Raw genomic sequence first — 27,534 nt, 5'->3', positions numbered from 1 at the left:
ACCAGCAGCTGCACCAGCAGCTAAGAAAGCAGAAGTGGAAGGAAAGCTTTATTTTGTGTCAGAGCCTCAGAGTATCAAAGTCATGGAAAGTAAGAACTCTTTTCAAAAAAGTACATTGTCTTCTATTTGCTTGTAGCTTTTGTTTGAGATTATGTCCTGCTGTCATAGACAGCTGAAAAGACTTAACTTCTTCATTTGCATCTTTCTGCAGAGACTGTTGCAACATTTATTGCAAAAGTTGGAGGAGACCCGATTCCAAATGTTAAATGGATGAAGGGCAAATGGAGGCAACTCAACCAGGGAGGTCGCATTATAATCCAGCAGAGAGGAGATGAAGCCAAACTAGAAATAAAAGCCGCAATGAAAACTGATTCTGGCATGTACAAATGTGTAGCTTTTAACCAACATGGAGAAATAGAGAGGAGTGTAAACCTACAAGTTGAAGAAAGAAAGAAAGAAGTTGTTGAAGGGGATCTCAGGGCAAAACTAAAAAGGTATACGGAAAGTTTTTATAGATTAATTTGCCATTAACACAGAAGAAACTTTTTTTGTTATATATCTCAGATAAAGATATAATTTTTTAATATTCATTAAATATAAATAACTGTACTAAAAATCGAAGCACCTGACTAGACTAAACTAAAGGATTCCACTGCACAGGGCAGCTCTAAGCTGATTAATTTTTTCACTGAACAACTTACTCGGAATGAAGCGTTGTGTATTTAACTTATGTCATTGATTTAAATAGTGCTCCAACAAAAAGGAAGGAAGAAGAGGAAGAGCAACCTATTGATATCTTGGAACTTCTCAAAAATGTAGATCCCAAAGAGTATGAGAAATATGCTCGCATGTATGGTATTACAGATTTCCGTGGCCTCCTGCAAGCCTTTGAGTTACTAAAGCAAACACAAGCAGAAGAAAGCCATAGATTGGTAAGATATAGCATGACTGCAACATTGGCTTTGTTAAGAGTAACATAGTTCCTTTGAACAGACTTCGTGTCCTCATTCTGATGTTACTGTGTGTGCAGGAATTTCTGGTTCCTCTTTAGATCTTTTACTGACGGTTCTCAATTTCTTGCATGTTCAAACCCAAGAAGAAAGAATGGGCCTTCTGGCCAAGTATATTCTGTCTTCACAACTTTGCTGCAATTTTTAAGATGGGAAGATATGCTAGTTACAGTACAGTTACAGAAAATTTGATGTAGGAACTAATTCTGTGTTGGATGAACATGACAGCTTGCCATTTAGAATCCTTTAATCTTTGAGTATATTCTGCCTTTTTACAGGAAATTGAGCTCACAGAAAAAGCTAAAAGAGAAGATCAGGAGTTTGATGAGCTTGTAGCTTTTATTCAGCAACGACTCTCACAGACAGAGGTAACACATTTTTGGACTGATTTGTGAAATATTCAAACCCATAACAGGCAACTTGAAACTAATTTAAACTAATATTTTTCAGCCAATTACTCTGATCAGAGACATCGAAAATCAGATGGTTTTAACAGATGAGGATGCTATCTTTGAATGTGAGATTAAAATTAATTATCCAGAAATTAAACTTTCATGGTACAAGGGAACCCAAAAACTGGACTCCAATGACAAATATGAAATTAGAATTGAAGGTGATCGCCACATACTGAGAATCAGGAACTGCCAACTTGAAGATCAGGGAAATTTCAGAATAGTGTGTGGACCACACATTGCCAGTGCCAGGCTAACTGTGATCGGTAAGTGTACTTTTGAGGTATGTATTTGAATTAATTTACACTTTAATTATTCCACTGTCTGATGTCTGCTAAAATGTATGTTTTAACATGCTAACAGAACCTGCAGTTGAACGGCATCTTCATGATACTACTTTCAAAGAAGGAAACACATGCACACTGTCTTGTCAGTTCTCTATCCCAAATGCCAAGTCTCAGTGGTATAGAAATGGGAGACCCATTAAGATAGGAGGGAGATACTCAACACAAGTGTCTGACAAAGTACACAAACTCATCATCAAGGACGTTAGAACAGAAGACCAGGGACAGTATACCTGCAAACTTGACAATCTAGAAACAACTGCAGATCTGGCCATTGAAGGTTTGTAAACAGATACAGAATCTCTTTAATACGGTAGTGATAAACTGTTTCTGGATATTCCATTAACAGAACAAATGAAAATAAAAGGAATTTCTTAAAGACGTATTTTCAGACTTGGAAACAGACTAAATGAGAAATTTTGCTGTCCTTTCTTTTTGAATAGTATGTGACATACTTGTGTAAGTATTTTTTATTAAATCGTCATTACTAATGTCCCCTGACCCTCAAACAATCTGAGTCATACTTGCTTTTATTTTCTTTTTCTCTGATACTCTAATATTTTCCTTGGATTTCCTCTTTTTCTTAATTATTCTTTATCTTTAATTTCCTTAATGCTTTCTCTTGTATAATTTACCTGCACAGCAATCTTGTTATAGTCGTAATCTTATGTCTTCTGATCTTCATTCTTACATAGAAAACTTCATAGAATATGGAATCCCTTTTTCTTACTCTACTTTTTCAAGATCTATTGTTATTATCTCTTATTATAATGTAGCTGTTATTATGAAAACAATGAGAAGGAATTAGATAAGCTAAATGACCTGGTGATGCATAAAAATTGATATATTTTTTGTTTCTAAAAACAGCCGAACCAATTCAGTTCACAAAGAGCATACAGAACATTGTAGTGAGTGAACACCAGTCTGCAACCTTTGAGTGCGAGGTGTCTTTTGATGATGCGGTTGTGACATGGTATAAAGGCTCTACTGAACTGAGAGAGAGTCCCAAGTACAGCTTCAGAAGTGAAGGCCGCTGTCATTATATGACTATTCACAATGTTACTGCAGAAGATGAAGGTAAAAATGCATGGAATATTTGTGCCGTTGCCATTCTTTTATCTAATTTTTCTGTCTGGTTGTTTAATGATAAAGGCATATAAATATCAATATTCTTGGCTGTTGCAGGTGTGTATTCTGTAATTGCTCGTCTTGAACCAAGAGGAGAAGCGAGAAGCACTGCAGAGCTCTATCTAGTAACCAAAGGTTAGTGAGTTTGCTAAACAAATTTGTGATCATAACCATCTGCAAATTTGTGAGTTTGAAACATGGTTCTGAAAAAATAAATAGTCCTAAAAGAAATCTAATGTTCTTTTGCAGAAATCAAACTGGAGTTGAAGCCACCAGGTAAAGATCATGAGCAAGGCTGACACAAGATCATGTCTATACTCAGTCATAGATTTAGTGCATTGCTCTGCTTTATTTTTTATTTTCAAATCCTTTTTTCCTGGTTACAGTAAGTTAAACCTGCACCCTGAAAAAATATTCCTCATCTATAGATATGAGGAACTATTTATTCTCATAAATAGTGCAATGAATACTGTGATAATTCCAAAATCAGTGATATTAATGTGTCTGGAGTCTTATTTTGTACAATATGGGAAACCACATTCTCTAAAACACAAAAGTTTATTTTTGTTTGAATAACTGAGGAATAGAACAATGATGAGGTACCAATGAATCGATTTGATGTCCTCTGCACAACTGAAAAAAAAAAAAAAAGGAGGCAAAATGGATAGCAATCATCTCCTTATGATATACAATGACCTTTTCTGAATGTTAAGAGCCTATTCCAAAATCATGCAAGAACTATTTAGAAATAAAATGAAGCAGAGTAGAGTCTGGCCAGATTGAAAGATTAATGTAATTAGTTATCTATTAGTTGGCTAGCTTATTCTTGAGGAGCAAGGTATAATCCTTGTATGCTAGAACAAGAAATAATAAAGCACAATGAACTACTATTCTTGGGGACAGCGTATTCAAATCCATTTTTTTTACTAAGTCAATTAAACATTTTGATTTTCTAGATGTTCCTGATGCCAAGGTTGCAGTTCCACCTCAAAAACCAGCTGAAGGTAGGGTAAACAAACAATACTTATTCCGTAGTGCTGTTTTATATCTGCACTGAAGCTGCAGGCCAGTGGGAACCTCAGAGAAAAATCTTTGACAGCTCAGTGATAAGATCTAGTTAATTACCTCTATACAAATGTAATATGAGCAAGGCTTGGCTTGGATAAGCTTGTTTTGCTGTGTGGAAGATGAGAACTATATACAGGTAGTGGCAGGAATGAAGCCTTTTGTCTTAAAAAGAGTTGGTGCTTTCCATCTTGTTTTCCTATCAGTCTCTTGTTCATTCAGTCTTTGATTTCCATTTTCCTCTTCTGATCATTCTTTATTTTCACTTTTTCTTCTTTTTGCCACAGAAATACCTTTTAAACAAGCTGTCTGAATTACTACCCTTTGGGGAAAAAAAAAAAAGGAAAATAAAATACAAATACTATTTTAAAGCCATACAATAGATTGCATGTTTATTGCAAATGGTGTCTCCCCAGGCTCTAGTATTGTACTACAGACTACAAACATAATGTATATTTCTATTACATGCAATAGTTTACTATGAATCTTAGAAGTTCAATCTTCTTGGTTTCATTTCCAGGATAATTTGATAAATACTTGCAGTGGCAGCAGGAGGGGAAAGATTTCATATTTAGATGAATTACTATCAGCAAAGATAGGAGAGTGATGGCAGTAAAGAAAATAAAGCTGAGAAGGGTCAGGGTTCAAATAAAGGTAGACTGGGGATTCCCACTCCAAATATATTCTTCCAGCTACAGTAAACTGTCAGAATGAGCATCATGTTTACTTTTATTCTGCAGCATCAGTAAAATCATCTCATCTATTTTCCGAATGCACTAGGATTTTTCTTCATTTACAAGAAAACATGATACTCACATTTTATTCTAAATATTTCATTTTTTCCTACAAGCTGCTCCTATTCCTATTCTTCTGCCTCTTGTTCCACCGCCAGAGGAGAAAAAGCCAGGTAAGAATACTTAAAGTATTTGATCAGCATGTAAGTGTTTCATTATGACTGTTGGTTGGGTTTTTTTAATTTACGTTTTAAAATACATTGTTTTTCAGCAGAGAAAAAGGTTCCAGTAAAGAAGGTCTCCAAAAAGGTGGTTAAAAAAGGTCCTGAAGTAGTCCCACCACCTAAAGGTAATTTTTTTCCCTTTTCTTAAAAAAAACTGTTTTAAAAACAGTAAGATTACCTTGTGGCAACAAGGTAATTTGTTTCGAATTACCTTGAATCAATTAAATCTCTGATTTTTGTCATTATGTTAAAAACATACACATTTAAAATCCAAGCTGATTAGGACTGCCTAAAAGTAGTCACCTCTTTAAATGCACCTCTAGTCACTTCTTCAAACGCACCTCTTTAAACAGTATGTGAGGATGAAATCATTTCATTAACTGCGAACATCCAACACACCTTGCAAATTCCAGGCTATGATATGATTTTTTTTTTTTTCCTTTTTTTAAGTTCCTGAGGTGCTGCCAGAGAAGCCCAAAGAGATCAAAATAACATCCATGGCAAGGAGAGAAGAGATTCGTGAAGAAAAGAAGGAAATATATGAAAAGCCCAAAGAAATTTATGAAGAATGGGAAGAAGATTATGGAGAAGACCATGACTATTATGTCAAGGAAGAAGGCTATGATGAAGGGGAAGAGGAATGGGAAGAAGCTTATGAGAAAAGGGAAGTGACTTATGAAGAAAAACGAGTCATTCACGAAGAAGGTATTTTAATAATGATACCATTTTATTTCTTCTCTTTTCTCATATTTATTATTAAAGCCCCGAAATTTTGAGCCAGGCAACATTTTTTGAAACTTGTTTTGTTACAATAACTTGAACATTAATATGCCAAGTTTTAGCTGGCACTTGATGATAAGACAAGGATTGTAGTATGGCAAGGTGTAGATGCAGATAGAAATTGATACATTGTACTTTGGTTGCCAATGGACTTTGCAGATTGGGACATCTTTAAAACCTAGTATGAGTTAGTAGTTTGTAAGAATATGTGTCATTTTCGGTTGTTTTGGATATTTGTTTGATCATTTCCACGTATTCTATATAAATTTGATTTAGGCTAAATTTTTCACACATTAATTTCTTGATGTTAATAGCTGTATTTTGCAATTCCTTGCATGCTTTAACTGTCTTGGGTAGTAGTAACATGTATGCCTCTAAGAACAGAATTTGGATTTGATGAGAAACCATCAAACTTGGAAATAAGCAGAAAAATTTACTGCAACAATTGGATCTCCAAAACTCTGTGTGTGTTTTTCAACTTCATAAACTTATAATGGCATAACTGATACCTTTTGCGTGTATTGAGCCTTTAGACAATGCATTTTCCATCATTAAGTGATGTTACTGTTTTTCAAGTTGTTGAAGTTCCTAAGAAGCCTGTGCCTGAGCGAAAACCACCAGCAATTACAGCAGAAAAGAAGGAAAAGAAAGAAGTAACAGTTCGTAAAGGTATGACTTTCCTGCAAAACTAACAGGAACATGCAGATTAAGATTGCTCATGCATCTCCTTCAAACTGAACTGAGGTGGTTATTCATATTTCCTTGAAAAGGAGGGAATTCTCTTGATGTTGGACAATGGCATGAGCAAGGCTCATGGCAGCTGTTTCTCTTCTCTCAGCTCTTATTTTCAAGCAGAGAGAGAATAGTGGCAATGGTGGTTGAAGCAAACCAAGAATTGCTGGCAAAATCAAACAGAGCTTCAGTTTTCTTTCCTTCTCACTGGATATTAGCCTTGGGCATGGGTGGTGCTTTTGAGCCAGTGAACACTGCACTTCTGAGAAGTGTCATCCATTTAGGTTACTGCATATCTCTCAGGGGAGGGTGGGTCTGATTACCTGTTTCACAAGTGCCTTTACCACCACTGTTCACCAGCAGTGAATAAAGCACTGAACAACGCACAGGGTGCACAAATGTTGTAACATCCTAAACAAGAAAATAGCCAGTTCTACCTCGTTTGTGTCTGGGAAATAATTTGCAAGATTATTTAAACAATAAATGTATCTGAATTACTTACAGTTATCAAGAAACCTGTAGATGAAAAAGTGGAGATAACCACTCAGAGGGTTGCAGAAGAAAAAGTCAAACAGGCTGAGGGTAACTACTGTTTAAATACCTTAATGACATCTTTACATGAAGTAGTGGCTATTGTTACTTAGCTAATCTGCATGTGCTTTGTCTTCATTTAAACATGGGTCTGGTCAATTTTTCAGTCTTTGAAACATCTAATAAAAGCTTCTGCTGAACTGTATTAAAGGAAGATGAAAGGGAAAATACTAAATGCAGATGCTAACTACCAATGCTTTGAGAAAGGAAGTGAGTGTAAAATTGCACTGGGTGAAACACTATGTTTCACTCTAAGGTGAAGAAGTGAAATTCCCATCTTCCTCAGTTTTCCATCTTGACCTGTCTACCAGGATGTCTTGGTTAATAGTTTGTTATGAAATAAAGATGCATCCTTATTCTCTTGGTAGCTACCTCTTCTTGTATAGCATTTCCCATTCTGCAGCAGGAGTCTGTTAGCTGCAATTCAGTATATGTCAGGATATGACCTGTGCACTAAACACCCTGAGTTACCCAGCCCCTTTAGAAAGCAGCAATAAAAAGAAGCAGACACATTCATTCTGTTGCTTTGCGATGTCCCAAGGAGCCTGACTTAGCTACTGAGTTAGATTATGTTTGTCTTGTTTGTTGTATTTTCAACATCATTGTTAGATAGTTGTACACTTATTTTGAACTCTGCTAAATACATGACTGAGTAACAAAATTTTAATGCCAACAGTTACCAAGAAAGTTCTACCCCCAAAACCTACACCAATGATCATTGAGGAAAAAGTTATGAAAAAGGAAGGTACAGAGCAGCATCTTTCAATTGCAGTTTACATTTTTCCAGCACCCTGTATGTTCTTGTGCTTCTTGTGAATATGTGGGCCTGTGCCTATGTACCTGGATCTATTGTACTAGATATGTTGTGACTACTCTCAGTAGTTAAATAGTATGTGTGCCATGCTTTTATCTTTCATAAAGTCTTTTTTTAACATTTTTGTGGCTAACCTTGTGATTCTTGTTTAAACAGCCTACAGGATATTGCAGTGTGATTTAGCTTTTTCTTCATCTTTTCTGCCTGCTGGCCTATGCTTACATAATAAGCATAATTTTGGCCCAATGCCCCAAAATTTCTTTGAAGAACCACTTTTGGAATTCTTCTGATATACTACTCCCAAAAGCCTGTGCACGTGTTTATATTTTCAGTTTAAAGTTGTCCGTGTCTTTTAGTCTTTAACAGATACTAAATTTTATACTTGTATGCTTGTTTTGTGTTCATATTTTAGAATATGAATACTGACTGTCTAAATATGTCTAAGATGTAAATGTGCAATACAGATACAGATTTGATAAAAACTCACATGCTGACTACCACTAATGTGGATCTAGAATATGAAATACTAAACCAAAATCCTATCTTTAAAGTACCGACAGTAGAAACATGGACTGTTTCAGAAGAAAAGGTGTCGGTCTCTGTCCACAGAGAAGAAGAGTATTCATATGTCACAGGTATGTACAAAACCAAAAATCTGTGCACCCAGATCAAAACAACCTTTCAATCCTACTAGATTTTCTTTTAATCTATTTTTATGTATGACAAGTTACATATTTAGACACATCATATATTTGTCTTTCAATATGCATTGCTTCTTTTTGTTCATTGTGTTATGTAGCCTCAGTTTTCTTTAGATTATTAATAGATGTCAACATTTCAACTATTTTATCTTAACATTGTTTAAATGGTTTTCTTAGAAGAGCCACCAGAGCATGAGAAAAGAGTTGAAGAAAGATTTTTTGAAGCTGCTTACCCAATTGAAGGTAGATTGATTAAGAATGAGAGGCTAATCAATATTTAAGATTTTTAAAACAATTTGAATCTGTAGTTAATCAAAACTCATTGTGAGATTTGCACATGCTGTTGATTTTTCTGGATGTTTTTTCTGCATATTAGCACATGTGTTTCAGTGAGCTTAGTGTGCTGGACACACAAAATATCTTCTTAAAAAATTTTCAGATTTACTACGGACATTGATATTTCCTAGTTTAATATCTAAAATTCCTATTGTAGCACCTAAGGAAATCGAAGAAGAGGAGGAGGAAGAAGTAATTTCTACAGAACTGGAGATCCCTCACGTTGAAGGTGAATTAAAATCTTTGTATCATCATGTGCTCCATTTTTCTGAACTTTTACGTTGTCTGCCTGTACCACTCTTTACCAAAGGATAGCATATCAGAACTGAGATCTTTCTATAGCTCTGCTTTCAAAAGGTCAAACCCTACTGCATTTGTAATCTAATTCTTCTTCATCACTGCTTTAAATAATTCTTTCAATAGCTTTTTTTTTGAGATAAGCATATTCTATCTGTTTGATAAAACAGTATGTTTTTTGACATATAGTGTTCGCTTATCCGGTGTGTTGAAAGTAGCCTACTGTGATTTACCAAATATTTTTACTATCTCCTAAGTGTTCACCATCTATCTCTTTAAAGTGCCTGAGATACCAAAGAGGCATGTTCCAGAAGAAAGAAAGCCTGTTCCTGTCCCTAAAAAAGAGGCTCCACCAGCTAAAGGTATTCCTACTGCCCTAGTTAAAAAAAAAAAAAAAAAAATTGTCTTTCGTTATATTATTTTTCATGTTTTCTTGAATATATTTATGATTTTATTCTCTATGGGGCTTTGGTTTTGCATTATCTCCAAATGCATTATTTGATTTTGCATTATCTCCATTATCTCCATACTTTCACTTTTTCATTTGTGCTTGCAGCTTGCAGCTTGTATTTGTCTCAGCTTTGACACTTCTCTTTCCTAACAATCTTGTGCTTGTTGTTTGTATTTAGGTTGTGTGGCTTTTGCAGACAAGGTGTTTTTACTTCAATAGAGTGCCTTGAAAGGTGATAGTGAAGTAATGTTAACATTGGAATTTTATATGGTATCATAGTGTCTTTGCCATATAGTCCACTGTATGTCCGAAAGGCTGTAGATTGTACTATGTTGCAGTGCTCAGCTCCTAGTCCAGACACTATGTTCTATAAAGAAATCTTGGATTACTGAAATTTGGATAAGTGGTCCAAAAACTAAAGCGCTCTCACTTTGACAATGTTTTCCGAAGTTCCTGAAGTCCCTAAGAAACCTGTTCCAGAAAAGAAGGTTGCTGTTGACAAAAAGGAGGTGTCTCCCCCGGCAAAAGGTACAGCATCTTTTCAGTGTGGGCTTTAACCAGTCCTGTACTATTGTGCTGCTTTCCTAACTACTATTCACTTCTCAATATAAACATACGATAAATGTAGTCTTTGTGTGTGAAGTTGTGTGTTCTCCTCTAAGACAAACTCAAAGACCTTAAAAAGATTGCTTAAACAATTTTTAATACTTTTGAAGTTCCTGAAGTGCCTAAAAAAACTGTGCCTGAAGAAAAAGTACACATTCCTGTTCCCAAAGAAGAACCTCCACCTGCCAAAGGTATACTTAACAATGGAGTGTACATGTACCTGTTGAATATCTTTTTAATGTCTTTTTTGTTAGCCCATGCATAAGCATGTTTTGTTAGAAATTGATCTTTTATGTATAATTCTCTGTGCATGTATAATAGTTTTTTAGGCCAGGTAACATACTTGAGCAGCCCTTTCTTCAGTTAAGAAATCAGTCTTAAAGCACTTGATAGGCTTCCAGAGACTCATTTAATTTTTTTTTTTTTTAAGTGTATGTTGCTCTTGTCTCATACCTTTCTATGTTAAGTGTCTGAATCTGTTATGTGATGTGTCTTGATATTCTTATAAATGGATTAATAAAATTCTATAATACTCCAATGAATCTTTGAAATATAGAATTCAGTTATATTTTATCTTTTTTAAGTGCCAGAGGTGCCTAAGAGAGCTCCCCCAGAGAAAAAAATTACTGTTCCAAAAAAAGAGGAAGCTCCACCACCTAAAGGTACACTTGAATAAATAACATTATTTGTTTGTTTTCTTAAGCACCTTGTTTATGTCCAATTTTGGCTTTGATTTTTAAGTGAATCTCATTTTGGCTGTACTTCAGTTACATTAGCTATGTATCTTCTGTGTCAGTTTTGTGGATAACTGTGCTATAGATGTAGTCTTAAAACATCTGTAATTTTAATTACTTAATATTATTATAATTCATATCTCTGAAGTGCCAGAAGTACCTAAGAAACCATCTCCAGAAGAAAAAATACCACACGTTCCTAAAGTAGAAGCTCCACCTGCAAAAGGTACAATATTGTTCACTGTAGTATCATTTATTGTAGTCTTTAGAATATTGCATTTGTTTCAGCTTGCTCAGCCATTGTGTTTTATAAGAAAAATATATCCATGTGTAATCTTTTTGAATGATACATTTCTGTTATGTGATGCTTTTGCCAGTTTTGCACTTTATAAGTCCTAAAACTAAATACTTTTTTTAAAGTGCCTGAAGTTCCTAAGAAACCTGTCCCTAAAGAAAAAGTATCTCCTGCTGTTCCTAAAAAAGTTGATGCTCCTCCAGCTAAAGGTATACTTTACAGTAGAATGAAAGAATATACAGTTTCTCAGCTTCTGTTTATATGTTCTGTATTGTCATCAGTCATTGATTTGTGCTTTCATTGTGAATTCTACTGTTCTGATTTTGTGACAATGAATCATGACAGTATGTTGTATGTGTTATGCAATACTTACAAAAATATTATTTCTAAATATTGAATCTCTGTTATGTGTTATGTGCTCAGTACACTTAAGCAATTCTTTGGAAACTTAGATTTAGCATTTTGCAACATTGCTTTCACAATGGAATTACGAAACCATACATTTAATATTATTATCTTTCAAAGTGCCTGAAGTGCAGAAGAAAGCAACTTTTGAAGAAAGAGTACTTATTACAGAAGAAAGAGTATCTGTTGCGATTCCAGAGGAAATCCCACCACCTGAAGGTACACTGTAAACAGACAGTAGTGAGAATCTTCTGCTTTGACTACAAGTCTATTGTTCTAAGACAAAGATAAAAATACACAAAAAAACTGTGTAAGTTATTTTACATGAGTTTTGTGTGGAACGTTTTACAGATTTGCAGGCAGTTAAGAGCCTCCTGAGTGCCATTTACAATTTCAGTCTTAAATGCCAGGATCCCACCCCATTGACATGAATAGACACTCCTCCACTGAATACAATGGTCTTCAGATCAGGCTTTCATGAAATCATAGTAAGCAGTACGAATGTAGAGTGTTGAGTTTAAACTCCGCTAATTAGGACAGTAACCATCCGTTTGTCGTACTCCCTACAAAGCCCTCTGTAGCCCTGCAGATAACAATACTATTTCTCTCTGCAGTGTTAGCTTCTCACCAGCTATTTTAGTTCACATTTTGATACTCAGGTTGAGATCAGTTGTTTTAAGTTAGTATAATTCCGTAAAATATCTGCTTCTACTAACAACTAGCCAGTCAAGCCAATTTACATAATCTGTTAAAAACGCATAAATGAGTTTTTAAAAGCAGATATGGAAGTTATCTATCTAAAATATGAGCATGCAAATATATATTCATATGGATACATGCAGTGTTAATTTCTGTTTATCTCCTGCAAATTAACTTTTTATCCCAGAAGAAATTGATGTTTTTCCTGCTGCAGTCACATTTGTAGATGTGCACATGCCAGGATTTCCTTTCAATTCTTCACCTACCCTTCTCATCTTGTTCCTGTCCTTACTTTGTTGTAGCTTGGTCAAGGAGCAACCTATAATTCTTTGACTGTTGTTTCTTCCTGCCTCAACTGTTGTGATAGGGAAGTTTGGGGAGCTGAGGTATTCTGATGCACTGACAGTTGACCAGTGAAGGATATTTGAGAGGTACAACAGCACACATTAGGGTACACGGGACACGGACAAAACACATCATTTAGAGCAAGTTATACATATGTGTGTGCACAGCACTTTCTGTGTTGTATGCGTATCTGTCATTGTCATATAGAACTTGTAAGAACTGGTCTTCATCTTCTCCATCCATCGATCTATCCATCCATTCATCCATCCATCCATCTATCCACCAAACATACTAAAACTAATAATTTTCTTTAAAGAACCAACAGTTGAAGAATGGGCTGAAGAAGAAATTGAGGAAGTGTCTGTTTCCATTCATACAGAAGAGATTTCTGAAGGTATAACCACAATTCAGGAATACTAGGCAAAAGCAGGCAAAAACAAAAAGCTTTTTTTTTTTTTTGTACCAAAAATAGTGTGGATTAATATCTATTCATAAAGAAAAGTTTACTACTATATAAATATGTTTCATATCTTATACATTTTAATGCTAAGAATGTCTACAATTTCTATTACTTGTTTTTGAAAAGTGTAGTAGTTAATCCTATTTTGACACTGTGAAAATAATGAGGTAACTCTTGGATGTTGAAAATTATCAGCCTTTCTGCGTTTTCTTTATAAAAATTCTCTTTTGGAAGTTCCTCTTCCATCAAATTGCTTGGAGGAAGTAAAGTCTTTCAGAATAACATGGTGCACTCTGATTCCTCAGACCTTTTCATCACAAAATGACTAAATTGTTTCCACCTGTAAGTTCATTGGTGGTAACATAATGCTGTGAAGGATGGTAACATACTCTTATTGACTCAATTTCTGTTACAAATGACACTGTACAAAGTATTTTCAAGGGATGGCTTTAGTCAAGGAATTTTTCTTGATATTTGTGAGAGGCTTTCTCAAAGTGAACAAATTCCAACATTAGTGAACTAGTGGACAGAGGAATGGAAAGTGCTGGTCTAGTACTTCAAATACTGAGCATTTTCAAATTCCACAGAAATACAAGATAAGAGCTCAACCTCAGTTCCATTTAAGTTGTTTGGAGTTTTTCCATTGGTTCCAGAGGGAGCAGGATGTTTTGAATGTAGGTTTTGTAATATCAGAGGTGTCTGTTAGTAAAGTGCACTGCTTATTCTTGCCTTACAAATATTTTGTTCCCTACCAGGGCCATAAAGACAGTAATAGATATCAAATACTTAAACTCAAGTATTTTTTTTATTTTACTCTTTTGAAGTAACTGAAGAAGAGTCTTACTACATAGAGGAGAGGGTAACTGTTCCTAAAAGAGAGGAAGGCCCACCCACTAAAGGTATACATTCTTTTCATTACAAAATATTGGTTGTTTCATCATTCAGAGCATTATGTTGTCACTATGTGTTTTTCTCTATTTGTGGGGGTTTTTGTGTTAAAGAAATGTGTGCATGTTATAATTATACTACTCCTCTTTGTAAAACTATGTATTGTAATCTTTTAAAGTGCCTGAGAAGCATAGGAGAGTTGTCCCTGAACCAAAAGTTCCAGCTGCCCCTAAGGAAGCACCAGGAGTTAAAGGTATAAACCAGTTCCTCATGTGGGTGATGTATCTTCAAGTGGATTATGTTTGTCTTACTGTCTTATTTGTACATGTTGACGTGGGTAGTCTCTGCTTCCAGTGATGAATGGTTGTCTCAAATTCCATCTTGTAGTATGAAAAGTATTGTTTGCGTTAATTCAGTAAAGCACATTGTGATGTAGTAGGCAATTACAAATATTACACCTTAATATTCTTTCACATCTTCCTTCTCATCTTCATTTTTCTGAAGTTCCTGAAGTTCATAAGAAAGCAGTTCCTAAAGAGAAAGTACCTGTCCCTGTGCCTAAAAAAACAGAAGCTCGACCAGCAAGAGGTATAGCAGTGGTTTGTTCCTGTTGCAAAAAATACCTTGTTTGCTGCATTCCATCTTTAATCTATATGCATGTTGTTAAAAAATATATCTCACATACCAAATTTCTTCATCATTAAACGTGTACTGATGTGCATTGTCTACAATGTGGCCTGTGGCCTGTGTTTTCTTAATGAGATTTATGTGTTATTTCATCTTCTATCTTACATCTGTTGGTGAAATCAATCACATTCTCTAAAGTTGCACAATCTTTTTTAAGAACCTGAAGAAGAACGAGTGCCCACTTTCAAGATAGAAGTTGAAGAACCTCCATCAACCAAAGGTAAACAAACTGAGAATATTATTATCATGGAGGTTTTTTTTTGTTTGGCCTTGCAGTATTTGTGTTCAGACATTTTACTTAAATAAATTGTGTGTTAATATCTGTAACCTCTGTCTGGATGTCCCCTTTCTTTTGACTATTTACTCTTCTTTGTGCTATGGCTGTAAAGTATACTCTTCTGCAGTGTCTCATTTTTGTTGCTGTTGAAGTTTACTTAGCATTTTCTTTTTAAAAAATCAGATTAAGTAGAAAAAAATTACATATGTCTGCATTTTAAATATTGCAATTAAATATTCTTACACTTATTATTTTTAAGTGACTGAAGTGCACAGGAAAATTATCACAGAAGAAAAAGTTGCAGTTGCTAAAAAAGAGGAGGCTCCACCAAAAAGAGGTATATAATTTTTTCAGATCTACAGAAAAGAAATCTTGTTTCAGAATACTGATTTATATTTATAATGTGTAATTGTTTAACACAAACCGTTACATTCAGTGTTTACTGTCTTTTTTAAATTTGACTTGAAGAAATGTCAAGTCTGCATTTGTGTTTTGTCACCTGATTATGTTCATAAACTGTGATTGATTCAAAATCTTTTAAAATAAACTTTTTGTTTTTAAAAATGCCAGCAGTACCCAAGAAGCCTATGCCAGAAGACAAAGTACCTGTTCCAATTTCAAGGAAAGTGGCAGCTCCACCAGCTAAAGGTATCCAAGTTCTTTTGAAAGTAGAGAAGGCTTCTAAACATCAGATGTCCATGTGCATCATACTCACCATCTGCCTGGTTAATCAAATCCCAGTCTGTTCTGACTTGACTCTAAATGAAAAGGACTTTTGTCTTCTCCTCTGCTAAAGAATGCAGAAGGTGACAGAGAACAGTCACAAACCTGCATTCTCTGCATTTTTTAGCTACTATTTAACTTCATTGATCACTCTGGCTGCTTAAGACCTTTGGAAAGCTGAGTGAAGGCTTATTTTACTCTTTTTACTTTTATTACTTTTTTTAGTCAGTGAAGAAGTTAAATAAATATGAACACATTTAGAAAAAAACTATCGATGTTTTATAACATTGTAAATATTCAGCGAAAGGTTTCAAACTTACAAATGCATCCTCTGTTTCTGTGATTTTCTTGTGTTTGAAAAGTGATTTTGTTATGTATCCTGTGAGTATTGTGTTCTGTGGTTTAATTATATTTCTGAAGAGCCTAGAGGCAAATTATTTACATCTTACTTTTGTCTCAATCATTCTGTCTTGCTTCGTGATGTGTGAATATACTGTTTGTTTTTGATGTGTTTTTGTCTATATATCTATTATTCTAATATTACATGTATTATTTTAGTAGAAATTATTTCAATATTTAACTATATTTCTCCTGTTACTAAAATTACATGATGTTACAAAGTGTTTAATTTATCTGGGGAATTTATTCCTGGAACCCCCCAAACTAGTAATCTTCAAAATTCTTAATGCATATCTAGCTACTATGCATTAAAGCTTCAACTGGTCACTTTCTCTGTTAATTTAAATGTCTTTATGTTTGTATGTCTGGTGTTATTGTTGTATTTATTGTAAGTATCTTTGCTATGTAAATGTGTACTATTTCCCCATAATTGTTTGTCATAGTTCTTTCATATGAACTTCAGAAAATGTGATTTCTTTCAGAATTTAGTATTCTTACAATTACTATCTTTAAAGTGCCAGAAGCACCGAAGAAAATTGCCAGAGAAGAAAGAGTATCCGTTGCTGTTCCAAAAAGAAAAGTGACTCCACCACCAGAAGGTACTCCTGCCCATGGATTAATCTATAAACAGACTGTCCTTATGCAATACCACAGGGCCTTCAAGCCTGCTGGTCTGTCACCTTTCTTGAAGTTCTAATCTTAGAGTCATAGAATCATTTAGGTTGGAAAAGACCCTTAAGATCATCGAGCCCAACCATTAACCGAACACTACCAAAACCACCACTGTGTTCCACCACAGTCCCAAGGAAATCTTAACAGGGTCTTTGAGCGACACTAAAGACATATTTTTCCCGATTACTCCGGGTGTGGGAGGTGTCAGGAAATAATGACTACTATTCCAAGAAACCCCAAATGGGATATTTATTATTGTACATAGTATTTAACAGAAAAAAAAATATTAATGTTAGACTCTGTCTTTGAAGTACCAACAGAAGAAGAACACTGGGCTATGTCAGAGGAAGTATCCATTTCTCTTCACACAGAAAAGGAGATTTCATACACAGGTATGAATGGACTAAAAAGATTCTATGTCCAAATTTACATCTTGTCATCTACTTAAGAAAAAATAAATACAACAAACCACAATTTCGTGTCTTGTGCAGACGACAAGTTTATCCTAAAAGTCAAGCTTTCAGATTAGCACAGTCCCATATATTGGACCTGCCAGTTCAAGGGCTTTGAGCAAAGTCCACAGCTTTTAAAGAAAGTTCATTGCTGTATCACTTTAGGAGGCAATCTATTGACTTGTGAAAAATGACCCACAAGATGCCTCATGCTTATTGCTTTCAGATGTGCTGCTGTTGATAAACGGTGTTATCATATTTCATCATGAAAGATTAATACAACCACATCAGTGTGAACTTAAATAATCTATTCAGTCTCTCTGTTGAAGAATGATGAGGGGACAGGCAGATCGTGAATACTAAGAGGAGGATGGAATAGGATCTTTTATTGGCTTTCTGTAAAGTGGGGGTAGTATACCAGCTGGTCTGGAAAAAAAGGATCAAAGCAGAAGGACGTTAAATGCAGCAGTTCTCCCATGAGATACCAAATAGAGGTGTTGTAGCTAAGACAAAAAAATCCGAAGGAACCTGAGCTTGCTGGAAAGGGGACTCATGCCGAATGCAAGTTTTGTTATCAAATCAACCAATCCAATCAGTTTTAGTTTAAGATTTCAAAAGCAGAAGTACCTGGCACTTACAATTAAATGTCAAGCAGGTCTCTGCCAGAAATATTTAAAGAGCTGGACAGTCTTCACATTGCCCCAAAAATAACATTCATTTAGCAAGCGTCAAGACTTGTGGCAGCCACTCATCTGTGCTTACTGTATCTTGTCATGAAGAATGCATGTGGAAATTCTCAAATCTGTCACTGACAGAATGGATTTCATCTCTTAAGAAGATCAAAAAAGATCTCCAATCTGCTAAGAAAATACCAAAGTTATTGTCTCACTTGACAAGTCTAGTAGTCTCCCAGATGTCAAAACGCTAGGGTAATTTTCTGTGAAGTTTCGAGTTATATTGGTCAAAAATTTCCCAAGACACCTGCCTCAGAAGACAAGACCCATGCATTGCTGTTCTGAAAAGGAGAATATGCTGCTTAAATATAGCATGCATTCTTTCCTGAATAAATCTTAAAAACTGAACATATTCACGCCTTAATCTTTTGGAAATTTTCCTGCTCTTATAGAGAATGGCTCCTTGCTGTGCCTGAACAAATAAGGCACTTTGTAAAGCAATCAACAGAAGAGGAAAAATACCTTCCTCACTGAGCAATTAATTCTTTTGCCTTTAATTACACCAGTGTTCTTATCCATTGTTAGTCACTCACAAAGGTTTTCTTTATGTGCTCCCTCATCTTCATCTAGTTTCGTGTGCAAATCTTTTGTCACCAGTGATCGAGGACTCTTGATCTATTACCGAGGTAGTACAAAGAGTCACTGTTGTGGAGAGGGGCTACCACGGAGGATAGTGGGATTTAGTGATTTTCTAATTGGATTAATTTGGATTTTGAGTTCTGCCCATTAGCAAGCTTAACATCACTGCTGGCAGCAGTGGATGAAGGAGGAATCTTATCAACTGCTTATAATGGGCTCTTGAAATGTTTGAAAAGCAGCCTAATGATGTCCATAATTACATGTCCATTGTCAATAAGTACACTTGTCTTTTACATATCAGCCATGTATTTGTAAGATATCTATTTGTTTCTTGCCAAGAATATTTTTGTTTTTAAACAACACTTTTAAAAATTCTTAAATGTAAATGTACTGTATCTTTTAAGTGCCTGATGTACCAGAGAGGGCTATCATTGAAGAAAGAGTACCAATTTATCCGCCCAAAAAAATGGCAAGACCACCAGCCAAAGGTATACTGGATAAAGTATTGAAATATGGTATAAATGTTTTTTGTGTCTTGTATGTTCCATGTACTGTGAATACTGATTTGTTTTCTATGGAATGTTCATCTTTTGGTTTAATTCTTATTTGACAATGCCTTGTGATCCTTATTATTAGTGAGATATATGTGCTAAATTTTAAGATTCTTTTAATTGATATCTTTTTAAGTGCCTGAAGTACGCAAGACAGTTGTCCAGAAAGAAAAAGTGTATGTTGAAGTTCCTCGGTATCAAGAAGAGGAAGAAGAAATTCCAAAATATGAAGAGGAAGAAGCCACCAGATATGAGAAGGAAGTAATCCGTTACAAGGAGGAAGTCCACCATTATGAAGAAGTTAGCCACTATGAAGAGGAAGTTCCTCAATATGAAGAAGTTCCTCAATATGAAGAGGAAGAAGTCACCCATTATGAAGAAGCAGCTGCTTATTATGAAGAGGAAGTTCCTGAATACGAGGAGGAAGAGTTAGAAGTTCCCCAATATGAAGAGAAGGCTCCCCCACCAGTTAGAGGTATACTTTAATTTTAGGATTTGTGTGAGAAAAAGTAACATCTTTTCATTCTGTTAATATACAACAAAGTTTGTTTTAATGTTACAGTGTGCTTTACAGTGTGCCTTTTTTCAAGATGTTTAATGATTAGTATATAGTGTAGAAAACATGCAATGGCTTTATGTCTACTTTTTACTACTACCTCTATAAATATAAATCTTCCTTGTCATACATATTAATTCCTCTTTTATATGAAGTTTGTAGAACCCACTAAGAAAATTGAACTGAGCTTTATTTCATCCTCATCTGGGGTCCAATTTTCCTATCAGACTGTGCTTGAAATACTTAGAAATGTTTATAAGAATTCTGCAATCAGAGACAAAAAAATATGTTTATCTAGAAAATAGGTAGGGTACTTGAAAATAAGTGATTTAGGAACACAAGTTGCATTGACTTCCTCTCAGAAATCTTTGAAAATCCTATAGTCACTGTTTATTTATTTCTTGAAGGGAATAATATATTTTCATGGAAAGCAAAGATATAAAAGTTCTATTAAATTGCCATACTAAATACTCTTAGTTTTAGGTATTTTCCTTAGGAATAATTTTTATGGTACTGGTGTAAATTTTCAACATTTTCAGTACAGGTTGAACATACTATTCACTACCTAGAGAGGACAACTAGGTCATGCCAAGATCTTGGTAATAAAGCCTTTCTACATTGTAATATAAAGATATAGACTAAACTATATTCAATTTTCCAAAATTACATAATCATCCTGTATATTTTCCAGTCCTAATTCAAATCATTCCGTAGTGTCTCTTCCCCAAAAAGAAGTTCAGAATTTCTTTTGACTAATTCATGAATGCCAAAACTATATTTAACATTGTTTGCACTAGATTTTTGACACATTAATTAACATATTTTTCCTAAAAAAGAAAAGGCCAGGCTGTACACTGCAAAAGCCAGGTTAATCCTGAACAGGAAGATTAGGGTTAGCTAAAATTTACTTTGTCTCTATCATAGTAGTTAAGTTTAATTCTTACGTGCTCTAAACTTTCTTCAGTACGCTCAGAGTCAGTGAGATTAATCTCCAGTCGTCATAAAACTTGTATGGATATTTCTGGGTCAAGAAATATTCTGTTAGCTGTTAGATAATAGATCAAGAGTCAAGACTGTTGGTTTTTTACCATCAAAGTAAACCACTCATAAACATTGCCATTATCCAAGAAATTGTGATAAAAACTGCTGGGTACTTATAATGTGTCCATAGTTCTGTGTTTGAGGTAAATCAATTGATAAGCTTGATGTGCTTGTTTTTCTTATTTTTCACACGTAGAAAGCACTTGTAAATTTCTGAGGAAGAGAATGTAATCAGCAGTATACATTCGATATATATACAAAATTGGCTTATTCAACATGATCAAATGCAACCTATTACAAACCTCTGAAGCATTAGCATCATAACTCTAGGGGAAAATAAGGACAAGTAGTAAACCCACTAAGTATCTAATACAGCAATTAAATAGTTGTTTATTATAGTGTTTGTAATAAACATCCAAAAATTGGAGGAAAAAATAAAATTGTATTTTTGTAAGTTTCCCCACCATGTCACTTCTTAATCTTCTTTAATAGCTGCTTCTAAAAGGTCAAACTGTGTCTTAACTCAATCTTTTGATCAGCAAATAAGCCCTTGAAGTTAAAAATATTTTTACTGATGGCCTCAATGACTGAGCAGGGAGAATGGAAAAATAGCAGTTAATATGATCTGTTTGCTATTTGATTTTGTCTTAATGATCAAACCATGTTTAATTATAGCTGTATGTTTTGGGTATGTATTTGTGATGCTTGCTTGCCCTTTATGTTCCTGTTGTTTTAGAAGTAAATACTTAAAACATTAATGGTATCTTTCAAGTGCCTGAGGTTCCCAAGAAGCTTGTTCCAGAGGAAAAAATACCTATTCTGAAGAAAAAAGAAGCTCCTCCAGCAAAAGGTATATATAATCTCTTTATGTTAGCAGACATTCTCTGAATATGTAATTCACGGTATTTTTCAGATGCCTTACTTGATCATTACTTTTTTCTGTTCTTTTTGGAGGGGGCTCTTCATATGAAATGTTTGTGCTGCTGTCTTTTTTGTTTCATTTCTGTTTTGAACAACTTGTGGATGATTTTTTAACCAAAATAATGTCTTTTAAGTGCCTGAGGTGCCAAAGAAACCTATACCTGAAAAGAAAGTCCAAGTGCCGAAGAAGGAAGCTCTCCAAGCTAAAGGTATATGAACTTTTAATTAGCTGTGATCAGAAAGGTCTTCTAGACTTCATTTATCTTCTCACTTGTATTAAACACTAGGATAGTAAAACGATTGTTGCTCTTAAGAATTGTGGTTCTTTGTGTTTGTGTTCAATTGTTTAGTGTCACTGACTTGTACGTCACAGTGTTTTAGAGTCTTATGCCAAGCTCAATTTACAATATCTTACTAAGTTCCAGAAGTGCCAAAGAAACCTGTACCAGAAGAGAAGGTTCCTGTTCCTGTACCAAAAAAGAAGGAAGTTCCACCAGCCAAAGGTATAACAGCTCTTGATTGAAAGTGTTAAAAAATATTTGAAAAATCAGTCTTTGTTCACCTTCCCTCTTTAGTGTAATGCAGAGTGAAGAGCGTTTTCTATTCTTGGCAGCTCTTCTTTATCATTCCACTTCATTGATTCATATCATTATTCTTTACCTTCTGGTTCAAAAATGAAATTCTTAAACTACAATAATATTTTTAAAGTTCCTGAAGTACCAAAGAAACCTGTGCCAGAAGAGAAGGTACTTGTCCCAGTGCCTAAAAAAGTGGAAGAACATCCACCAGCCAAAGGTACACCAGTTTCTATTTCAATTGCATAATCCTAGTATTGTTTCTTCAGCTTCAGAAGACTGCAAGTAACAATCCCATTCCTCATCCTAGTGTGTTTGATATCGAACCACTCACTGGCCTATGTGTGATCAGGGCACTGTGTTTTGGCTGTTTCTTTTAGTCATGGGTGCTATGCTTATTCTATACTTTTGAAAATTTCTATGTTTCTGTCTTGTATTGTCTCTGTCTTTTGGATCTTATATATCTAAATTATTATAAATTACTTGCTGTTTCAAAAACAGATGCTCCAAAAGATTAGCAAAGTACCTAAACAGCCAGATTTCCCCCTTAGCCTTACTATGCCAATTTGTAATGCTGTAGTCTGTATGTTTGTAAGTTTCCATCTGTGCATAAATCTGTGGATAAAATCAATGTTATCTTTCATGCACAATTAAATTTTGTCATATTTGTGTAGTTATCTTAATATCAGTAATGCAGTTATCGTTTTACTATGCTTTATGTTGCATTGAAAATTAATTTCTTAAACAAAAATGTCTTTGAAGTGCCTGAAGTGCCCAAGAAAGTTCCAGAAAAGAAAGTACCTGTCCCTGTACATAAAAAGCCAGAACGTCCACCAACCAAAGGTATCTCTTCTCATAACTGAACATGTGGATGATGCTTCTTGTTATTTCTGTATGTTTGTTGTTAGAATTTAATGGAAGTATTGTAGCAGTTTGTGACAGATGTACTTGCTAGTTCATAATCTTTAGCTTCTGTGTAAGTTTTCTCTGTTTCTGATGTTCTGTCCAAGTTTTCTACAATTAAATACTATCTTTGAAGTGCCAGAAATACCAAGACCTGCCCCTGAAGAGGTACCTATATTTGTTGCTGAAGAAGAAGAGGAAGAAGAGGAAGCCGTTCCAGAGATACTAGCAAAAGGTACACCATTCCTTCTTGAAAATTATCGGAGAGCTTTGTTCAGTTCATTAAAAGATCTTCATCTCTATTGATTGTTTTAAGCTGGTTGTAAACCTTTAATTAACCTTTTGAGGGGAGTTTTCTTCTTATTATTGGTCTTTGTGACTTTGGTCCATGTCTTTAGTAGTTTTGATACTCTAAAAGTAATTGAAAATTTCTTATCAAAACAATATCTTTAAAGTGCCGGAAGTGCCCAAGACAGCTATCCCAGAAGAACCTGTTGCCGTTCCTAAAATAAAGAAAATTCCACCAGCTAAAGGTATATCACACTGTGATGTATGCAGATAATTCCTCTGCCTTACATTTTCATATTTCAGTGGAATCTCATTTTAAAAATCAGTTTATACTTATGTAAAGTCAGATCCTTTGTTCTAGCGCCCTGCTGCTCCCCTATAGTGAGCAGTGCTGTGTCTCAGGCAGGGCTTGATTGTCTGTTTTGTTATTGACTTCAGTGGACTGAGAATCAGGCCTTGAATGATCTACTTTTTTTCTTTTTAAGTGATTGCTGTGAATTAAATAGTTCATTATGATATCATTATTCAGAACTAATGTTTAAATTCGTTTAAATTTTGTTTAAACAAAATACCTGGAATAATATTTTATGGGCCTTTACCTGGAAATTCTTCAATTCAGGGAGATTATCCTGATATATACCTTAAGAGTACACTAAAATCTCACCTTTTGCGTAAACTTATATAAAAATAAAATCAAATCACAACTGGCCATACGAATAACCAGAAGATACACCCTAAATGTGAAATTCAAAGTGGAGGCAGACTATTGCATAGGCCACCGTTTGGTGCCGAGAAAATTCTGCCTTAGCAGCTGAGGTTTTGTAAAAAAAATTGAAAATCAGACACTAGACATTTTTTATGTAAAAAATTAGATGCTAATAATCTTCTACAACCTCACATTTGTAGCATATCTTGCTAATATTTTTCTGTTGGCAATGATGCTGTGTAATTAAGAATTGGACGAAAGAGCTAATCCTCCTATAATCGTTATAACCCAATTGCACTTCACTGTTTTCAGGGAGTGAAAAATAACTAATAAAGTTTCCCTTACTTTTATTACTATTGTTACTTTAAAGTTGGTGTCCTTGCATTTTATGTTATGAATTTTTCTTTGTGATGTTGTGAAAATAAAGTTCTTAAAATAATATCTTTAAAGTACCTGAGGTGGCAAAGAAAGTTGTGCCTGAAGAAAAGGTTCCCATTTTTGCTCCTGAAGAGGAAGAAGAAGAGGGAACTATTCCAGAGGAAACTATACCAGCAAAAGGTATACAATATTTTTGAACAAGTTACTCCTGAAATCTTTTGGGTTTGTTAAGATTCATCTTTATTTCTTGTTCTAAGTTGTATGTAAATCTTAATGATCTTTTTTGGAAGCTTGTGATCTTGTTTCATGTTTTTCCATGCTTATAATGCTCTGAAATCTGTTTTAAAATCTGTTTGCAAAATAATATCTTTGAAGAGCCAGAAGTTCCTAAGAAACCTGTCCCAAAAGAAAAAATATCTGTACCCACTCCTGAGAAACTGGAGCTTCCTCCAGCAAAAGGTACATAAATGAATACTTAGGAAAACAATGTGTTGTTATTCTCATTCAGTGTCTCTATTTATTTTATTTTGTTTGTTATTTATATTAGTTTTGTGTCCCTGCTGTCTTTCTGTTTTGATGTCTCAGAGTGCCTGTCAAATTCCCAGTGAAAAATAAGCTCTGGAATGATTTGACTTGTTCCAGAAGTCTGCCTATAGATATAAAGTGTCTTTTGTTTTTATTTCTGTTTCATCTGAAAAGCATTTAAAATACATTCTGCAGATCAGTTCTTATTTCATTATGTCTGTTTGTGTATGTTTTCTGTTGTCTTTCTCATACTACTGGTGGATGACATTCTTAAAATAAAATAATGTCTTTAAAGTGCCTGAGATGCCCAAGAAACCTGTTCCTGAAGAGAAAGAACCTGTTCCTAAAAAGGTGCCAGCTCCACTAGCCAAAGGTATTGCATTTTGTAAATGCTGTTATCATTAATAGATAACATTCTTCATACAAGCTGAGTTAGCAAGGAACATTTTAGTATGTCTGTCTCGTATTATATTTGTTACTATAGTATGTGTTTGTTTGTAAGTTTCTGTTTTGCTGTTTGTAAGCTTCTGGGTTTGTGTCTATTTAAAAATTGTGCAAAAGAACACTGAAGTTAGGTCCTATCTTTAAAGTACCCAAGATGCCTAAGAAGGTTGCTCCTGAAGAGAAGATACCTGTTGCCCCCCCTGAAAAAGCAGAGGTTCCAGCTGCAAAAGGTATATGTACTCCTGATTATAATTAATATTTATACTAAAAATACTCTTGACCTTCTTCTTTCTAACTTTTGTCTTTGTTGTATGAGATTTCTGCTTGAATTTACGTTAAAATTCTTCATTATCAATGTTTGCATTGTAGAACCATAAAGCTCTGTTTCTTGTGCTTTTTTACTTATACTGCTTTAAAGTGGGTGTGTTTTTTTTTAAATTCCTAAAAGAAATCTGTATCTTTAAAGTTCCTGAAGTGCGTAAAAGAGCTGTTGCAGAAGAGAAAGTGCCAGCTGTTGTGCCCAAACCCAAAGAACCAATACCAGCTAAAGGTACAGATACATTTCTTCATATTCCTCCCAAACATTTGGTTTTCCTCCTCGTTCCTAAAGTCTTTTATAGTATATATACAGTTTCAGAAGCATATTCTTATATTTTAATGTAACTTATGCTTGTGGTTGTCATGTACATTTTCTATGTGGATCATCTTGACTAACTGTAAAAAAAAAAAAATAAAAAATTAAAGAATTGTAAGGTCATAACAATGATACTGTTTCTAAAGCGCCTGAAGTATCCAAGAAACTTATCCAGAAAGAAAAAGTGCCAGCTCCTGCTCCTGTGGTGGAGAAGTATGAGTACACATATGAAGAGTATGAGAAATACGAGACATATGAAAGTATTGAAGAGTTTGAGAAGGTTCAGGAAACTGAAGAAATTGAGGCATATGAGGAACCTGAAGAACCTGATAGATATAAGGAGATTCAGGAACAGGAATATGAAGAGGAGGCTGAGGAGAAAGATGTCTATGAAAAGTATGAGTTTAAGGAAAAGGAAGAGATCTATGAGAAATATGAAGAGGTGTATGAGGATGCTTACGAAATCCAACCAGCTATAGGTACATCAAGTCACGGTTTCTTTATTCTTATAGCTTGTTGAGTTCCCAGCTACTGCTTAAGCCTCCTTTGGGTGTTTATTTATATCTTTCCCTGTTTGTAGTTCTATGTGTGTCTGTTGCTAGTAATGATAAATCCATTTAAAGATTGTTCCTCTCCTACCCCTTTCTAAGGAATTCTTCCCTTCAGAGTAGAATGGGAGGATTCCTCATCTGAATGACCAAGAGTGAGCTAGTTGTAGATATGACACATGCAAAGTAAATGATAATTTTCTGATGCACTTCAGCTTCAGCCTGAATTAAATATTTTAATGTGCCAATATTTGTTTCTTTTGCCCAGTTTAGCTCCTGTGAGTTACAAAGATGAGTTAAAACTCATGTGGGATCTTCCTTGTCATCATCTAAATTTATGATCATAGGATCCTTCATGTCAAACAGAAAGTGCATCTAAAATGTACCAGAAAGATGTATGCAGATATTCCTTAGTTTTCTTTGCTCAAGAACTCTGAGATAAGTGGCTGTTCACTTGTCTCTGCATAAATGAGATGGTTCCTCTACAAATGAGTGATTGCTCTGCTTGCTGTCTTTGTTGTAATTCCTCATAAATGACTTAAAATCCATAATGAAATATTTTTTTAAAGTTCCTGAGGTGCCTAAAAGACCTCTTCCAGAAGAAAAAGTCCCTGTTCCTGTTCCTAAAAAAGAAGCTCCACCAGCTAAAGGTACATCAGCTGTTAGATAAATTTAAAAACATAGCCCTCTGCCTGGGTCCTGAATCCCCAAATCCAGTAATTTAGCTATTCTGATTTGACTGCTAGACCCTTAACTTTCTTTCACAGTACTGTGAAAGATAGGGATTAAGTTACTAAAAAAACAGTATTTCTTTAACATATCAAAACTGAGACAGATTACTTTCTGAGGA

At 34.7% G+C, this 27,534-nt stretch overlaps 1 protein-coding gene across 1 annotated transcript; it reads left to right on the top strand.

The window, feature by feature from the left end:
* On the top strand, positions 1-27,334 carry LOC104159651 (titin-like; the record flags this gene model as incomplete). The annotated part of the gene is made up of 46 exons (XM_009697616.1): positions 1-89; positions 212-494; positions 749-932; positions 1,289-1,378; positions 1,461-1,728; positions 1,826-2,086; positions 2,674-2,883; positions 2,992-3,069; positions 3,184-3,210; positions 3,891-3,938; positions 4,850-4,906; positions 5,008-5,082; positions 5,408-5,662; positions 6,314-6,406; positions 6,974-7,051; positions 7,737-7,805; positions 8,339-8,509; positions 8,753-8,818; positions 9,069-9,140; positions 9,490-9,570; positions 10,110-10,187; positions 10,376-10,456; positions 10,850-10,927; positions 11,420-11,503; positions 11,820-11,918; positions 13,060-13,137; positions 14,028-14,102; positions 14,270-14,344; positions 14,596-14,679; positions 14,936-14,998; positions 15,315-15,392; positions 15,626-15,703; positions 16,660-16,776; positions 19,019-19,102; positions 19,302-19,640; positions 21,818-21,892; positions 22,103-22,186; positions 22,392-22,478; positions 23,021-23,101; positions 23,298-23,396; positions 23,617-23,694; positions 24,606-24,713; positions 25,354-25,431; positions 25,951-26,052; positions 26,283-26,615; positions 27,254-27,334. Coding segments are annotated over exons 1-46 (5,170 nt in total), but the record flags the coding sequence as incomplete, so codon positions are not given.
* Positions 27,335-27,534: the final 200 nt, after the last annotated feature.

This window comes from Cariama cristata, unplaced genomic scaffold (assembly GCF_000690535.1).
Source record: "Cariama cristata isolate BGI_N322 unplaced genomic scaffold, ASM69053v1 Scaffold42133, whole genome shotgun sequence".
NCBI lineage: Eukaryota > Metazoa > Chordata > Aves > Cariamiformes > Cariamidae > Cariama > Cariama cristata.
Note: the sequence above shows the minus strand (reverse complement) of the source record. Positions and strands in the feature narration are given on the sequence as shown.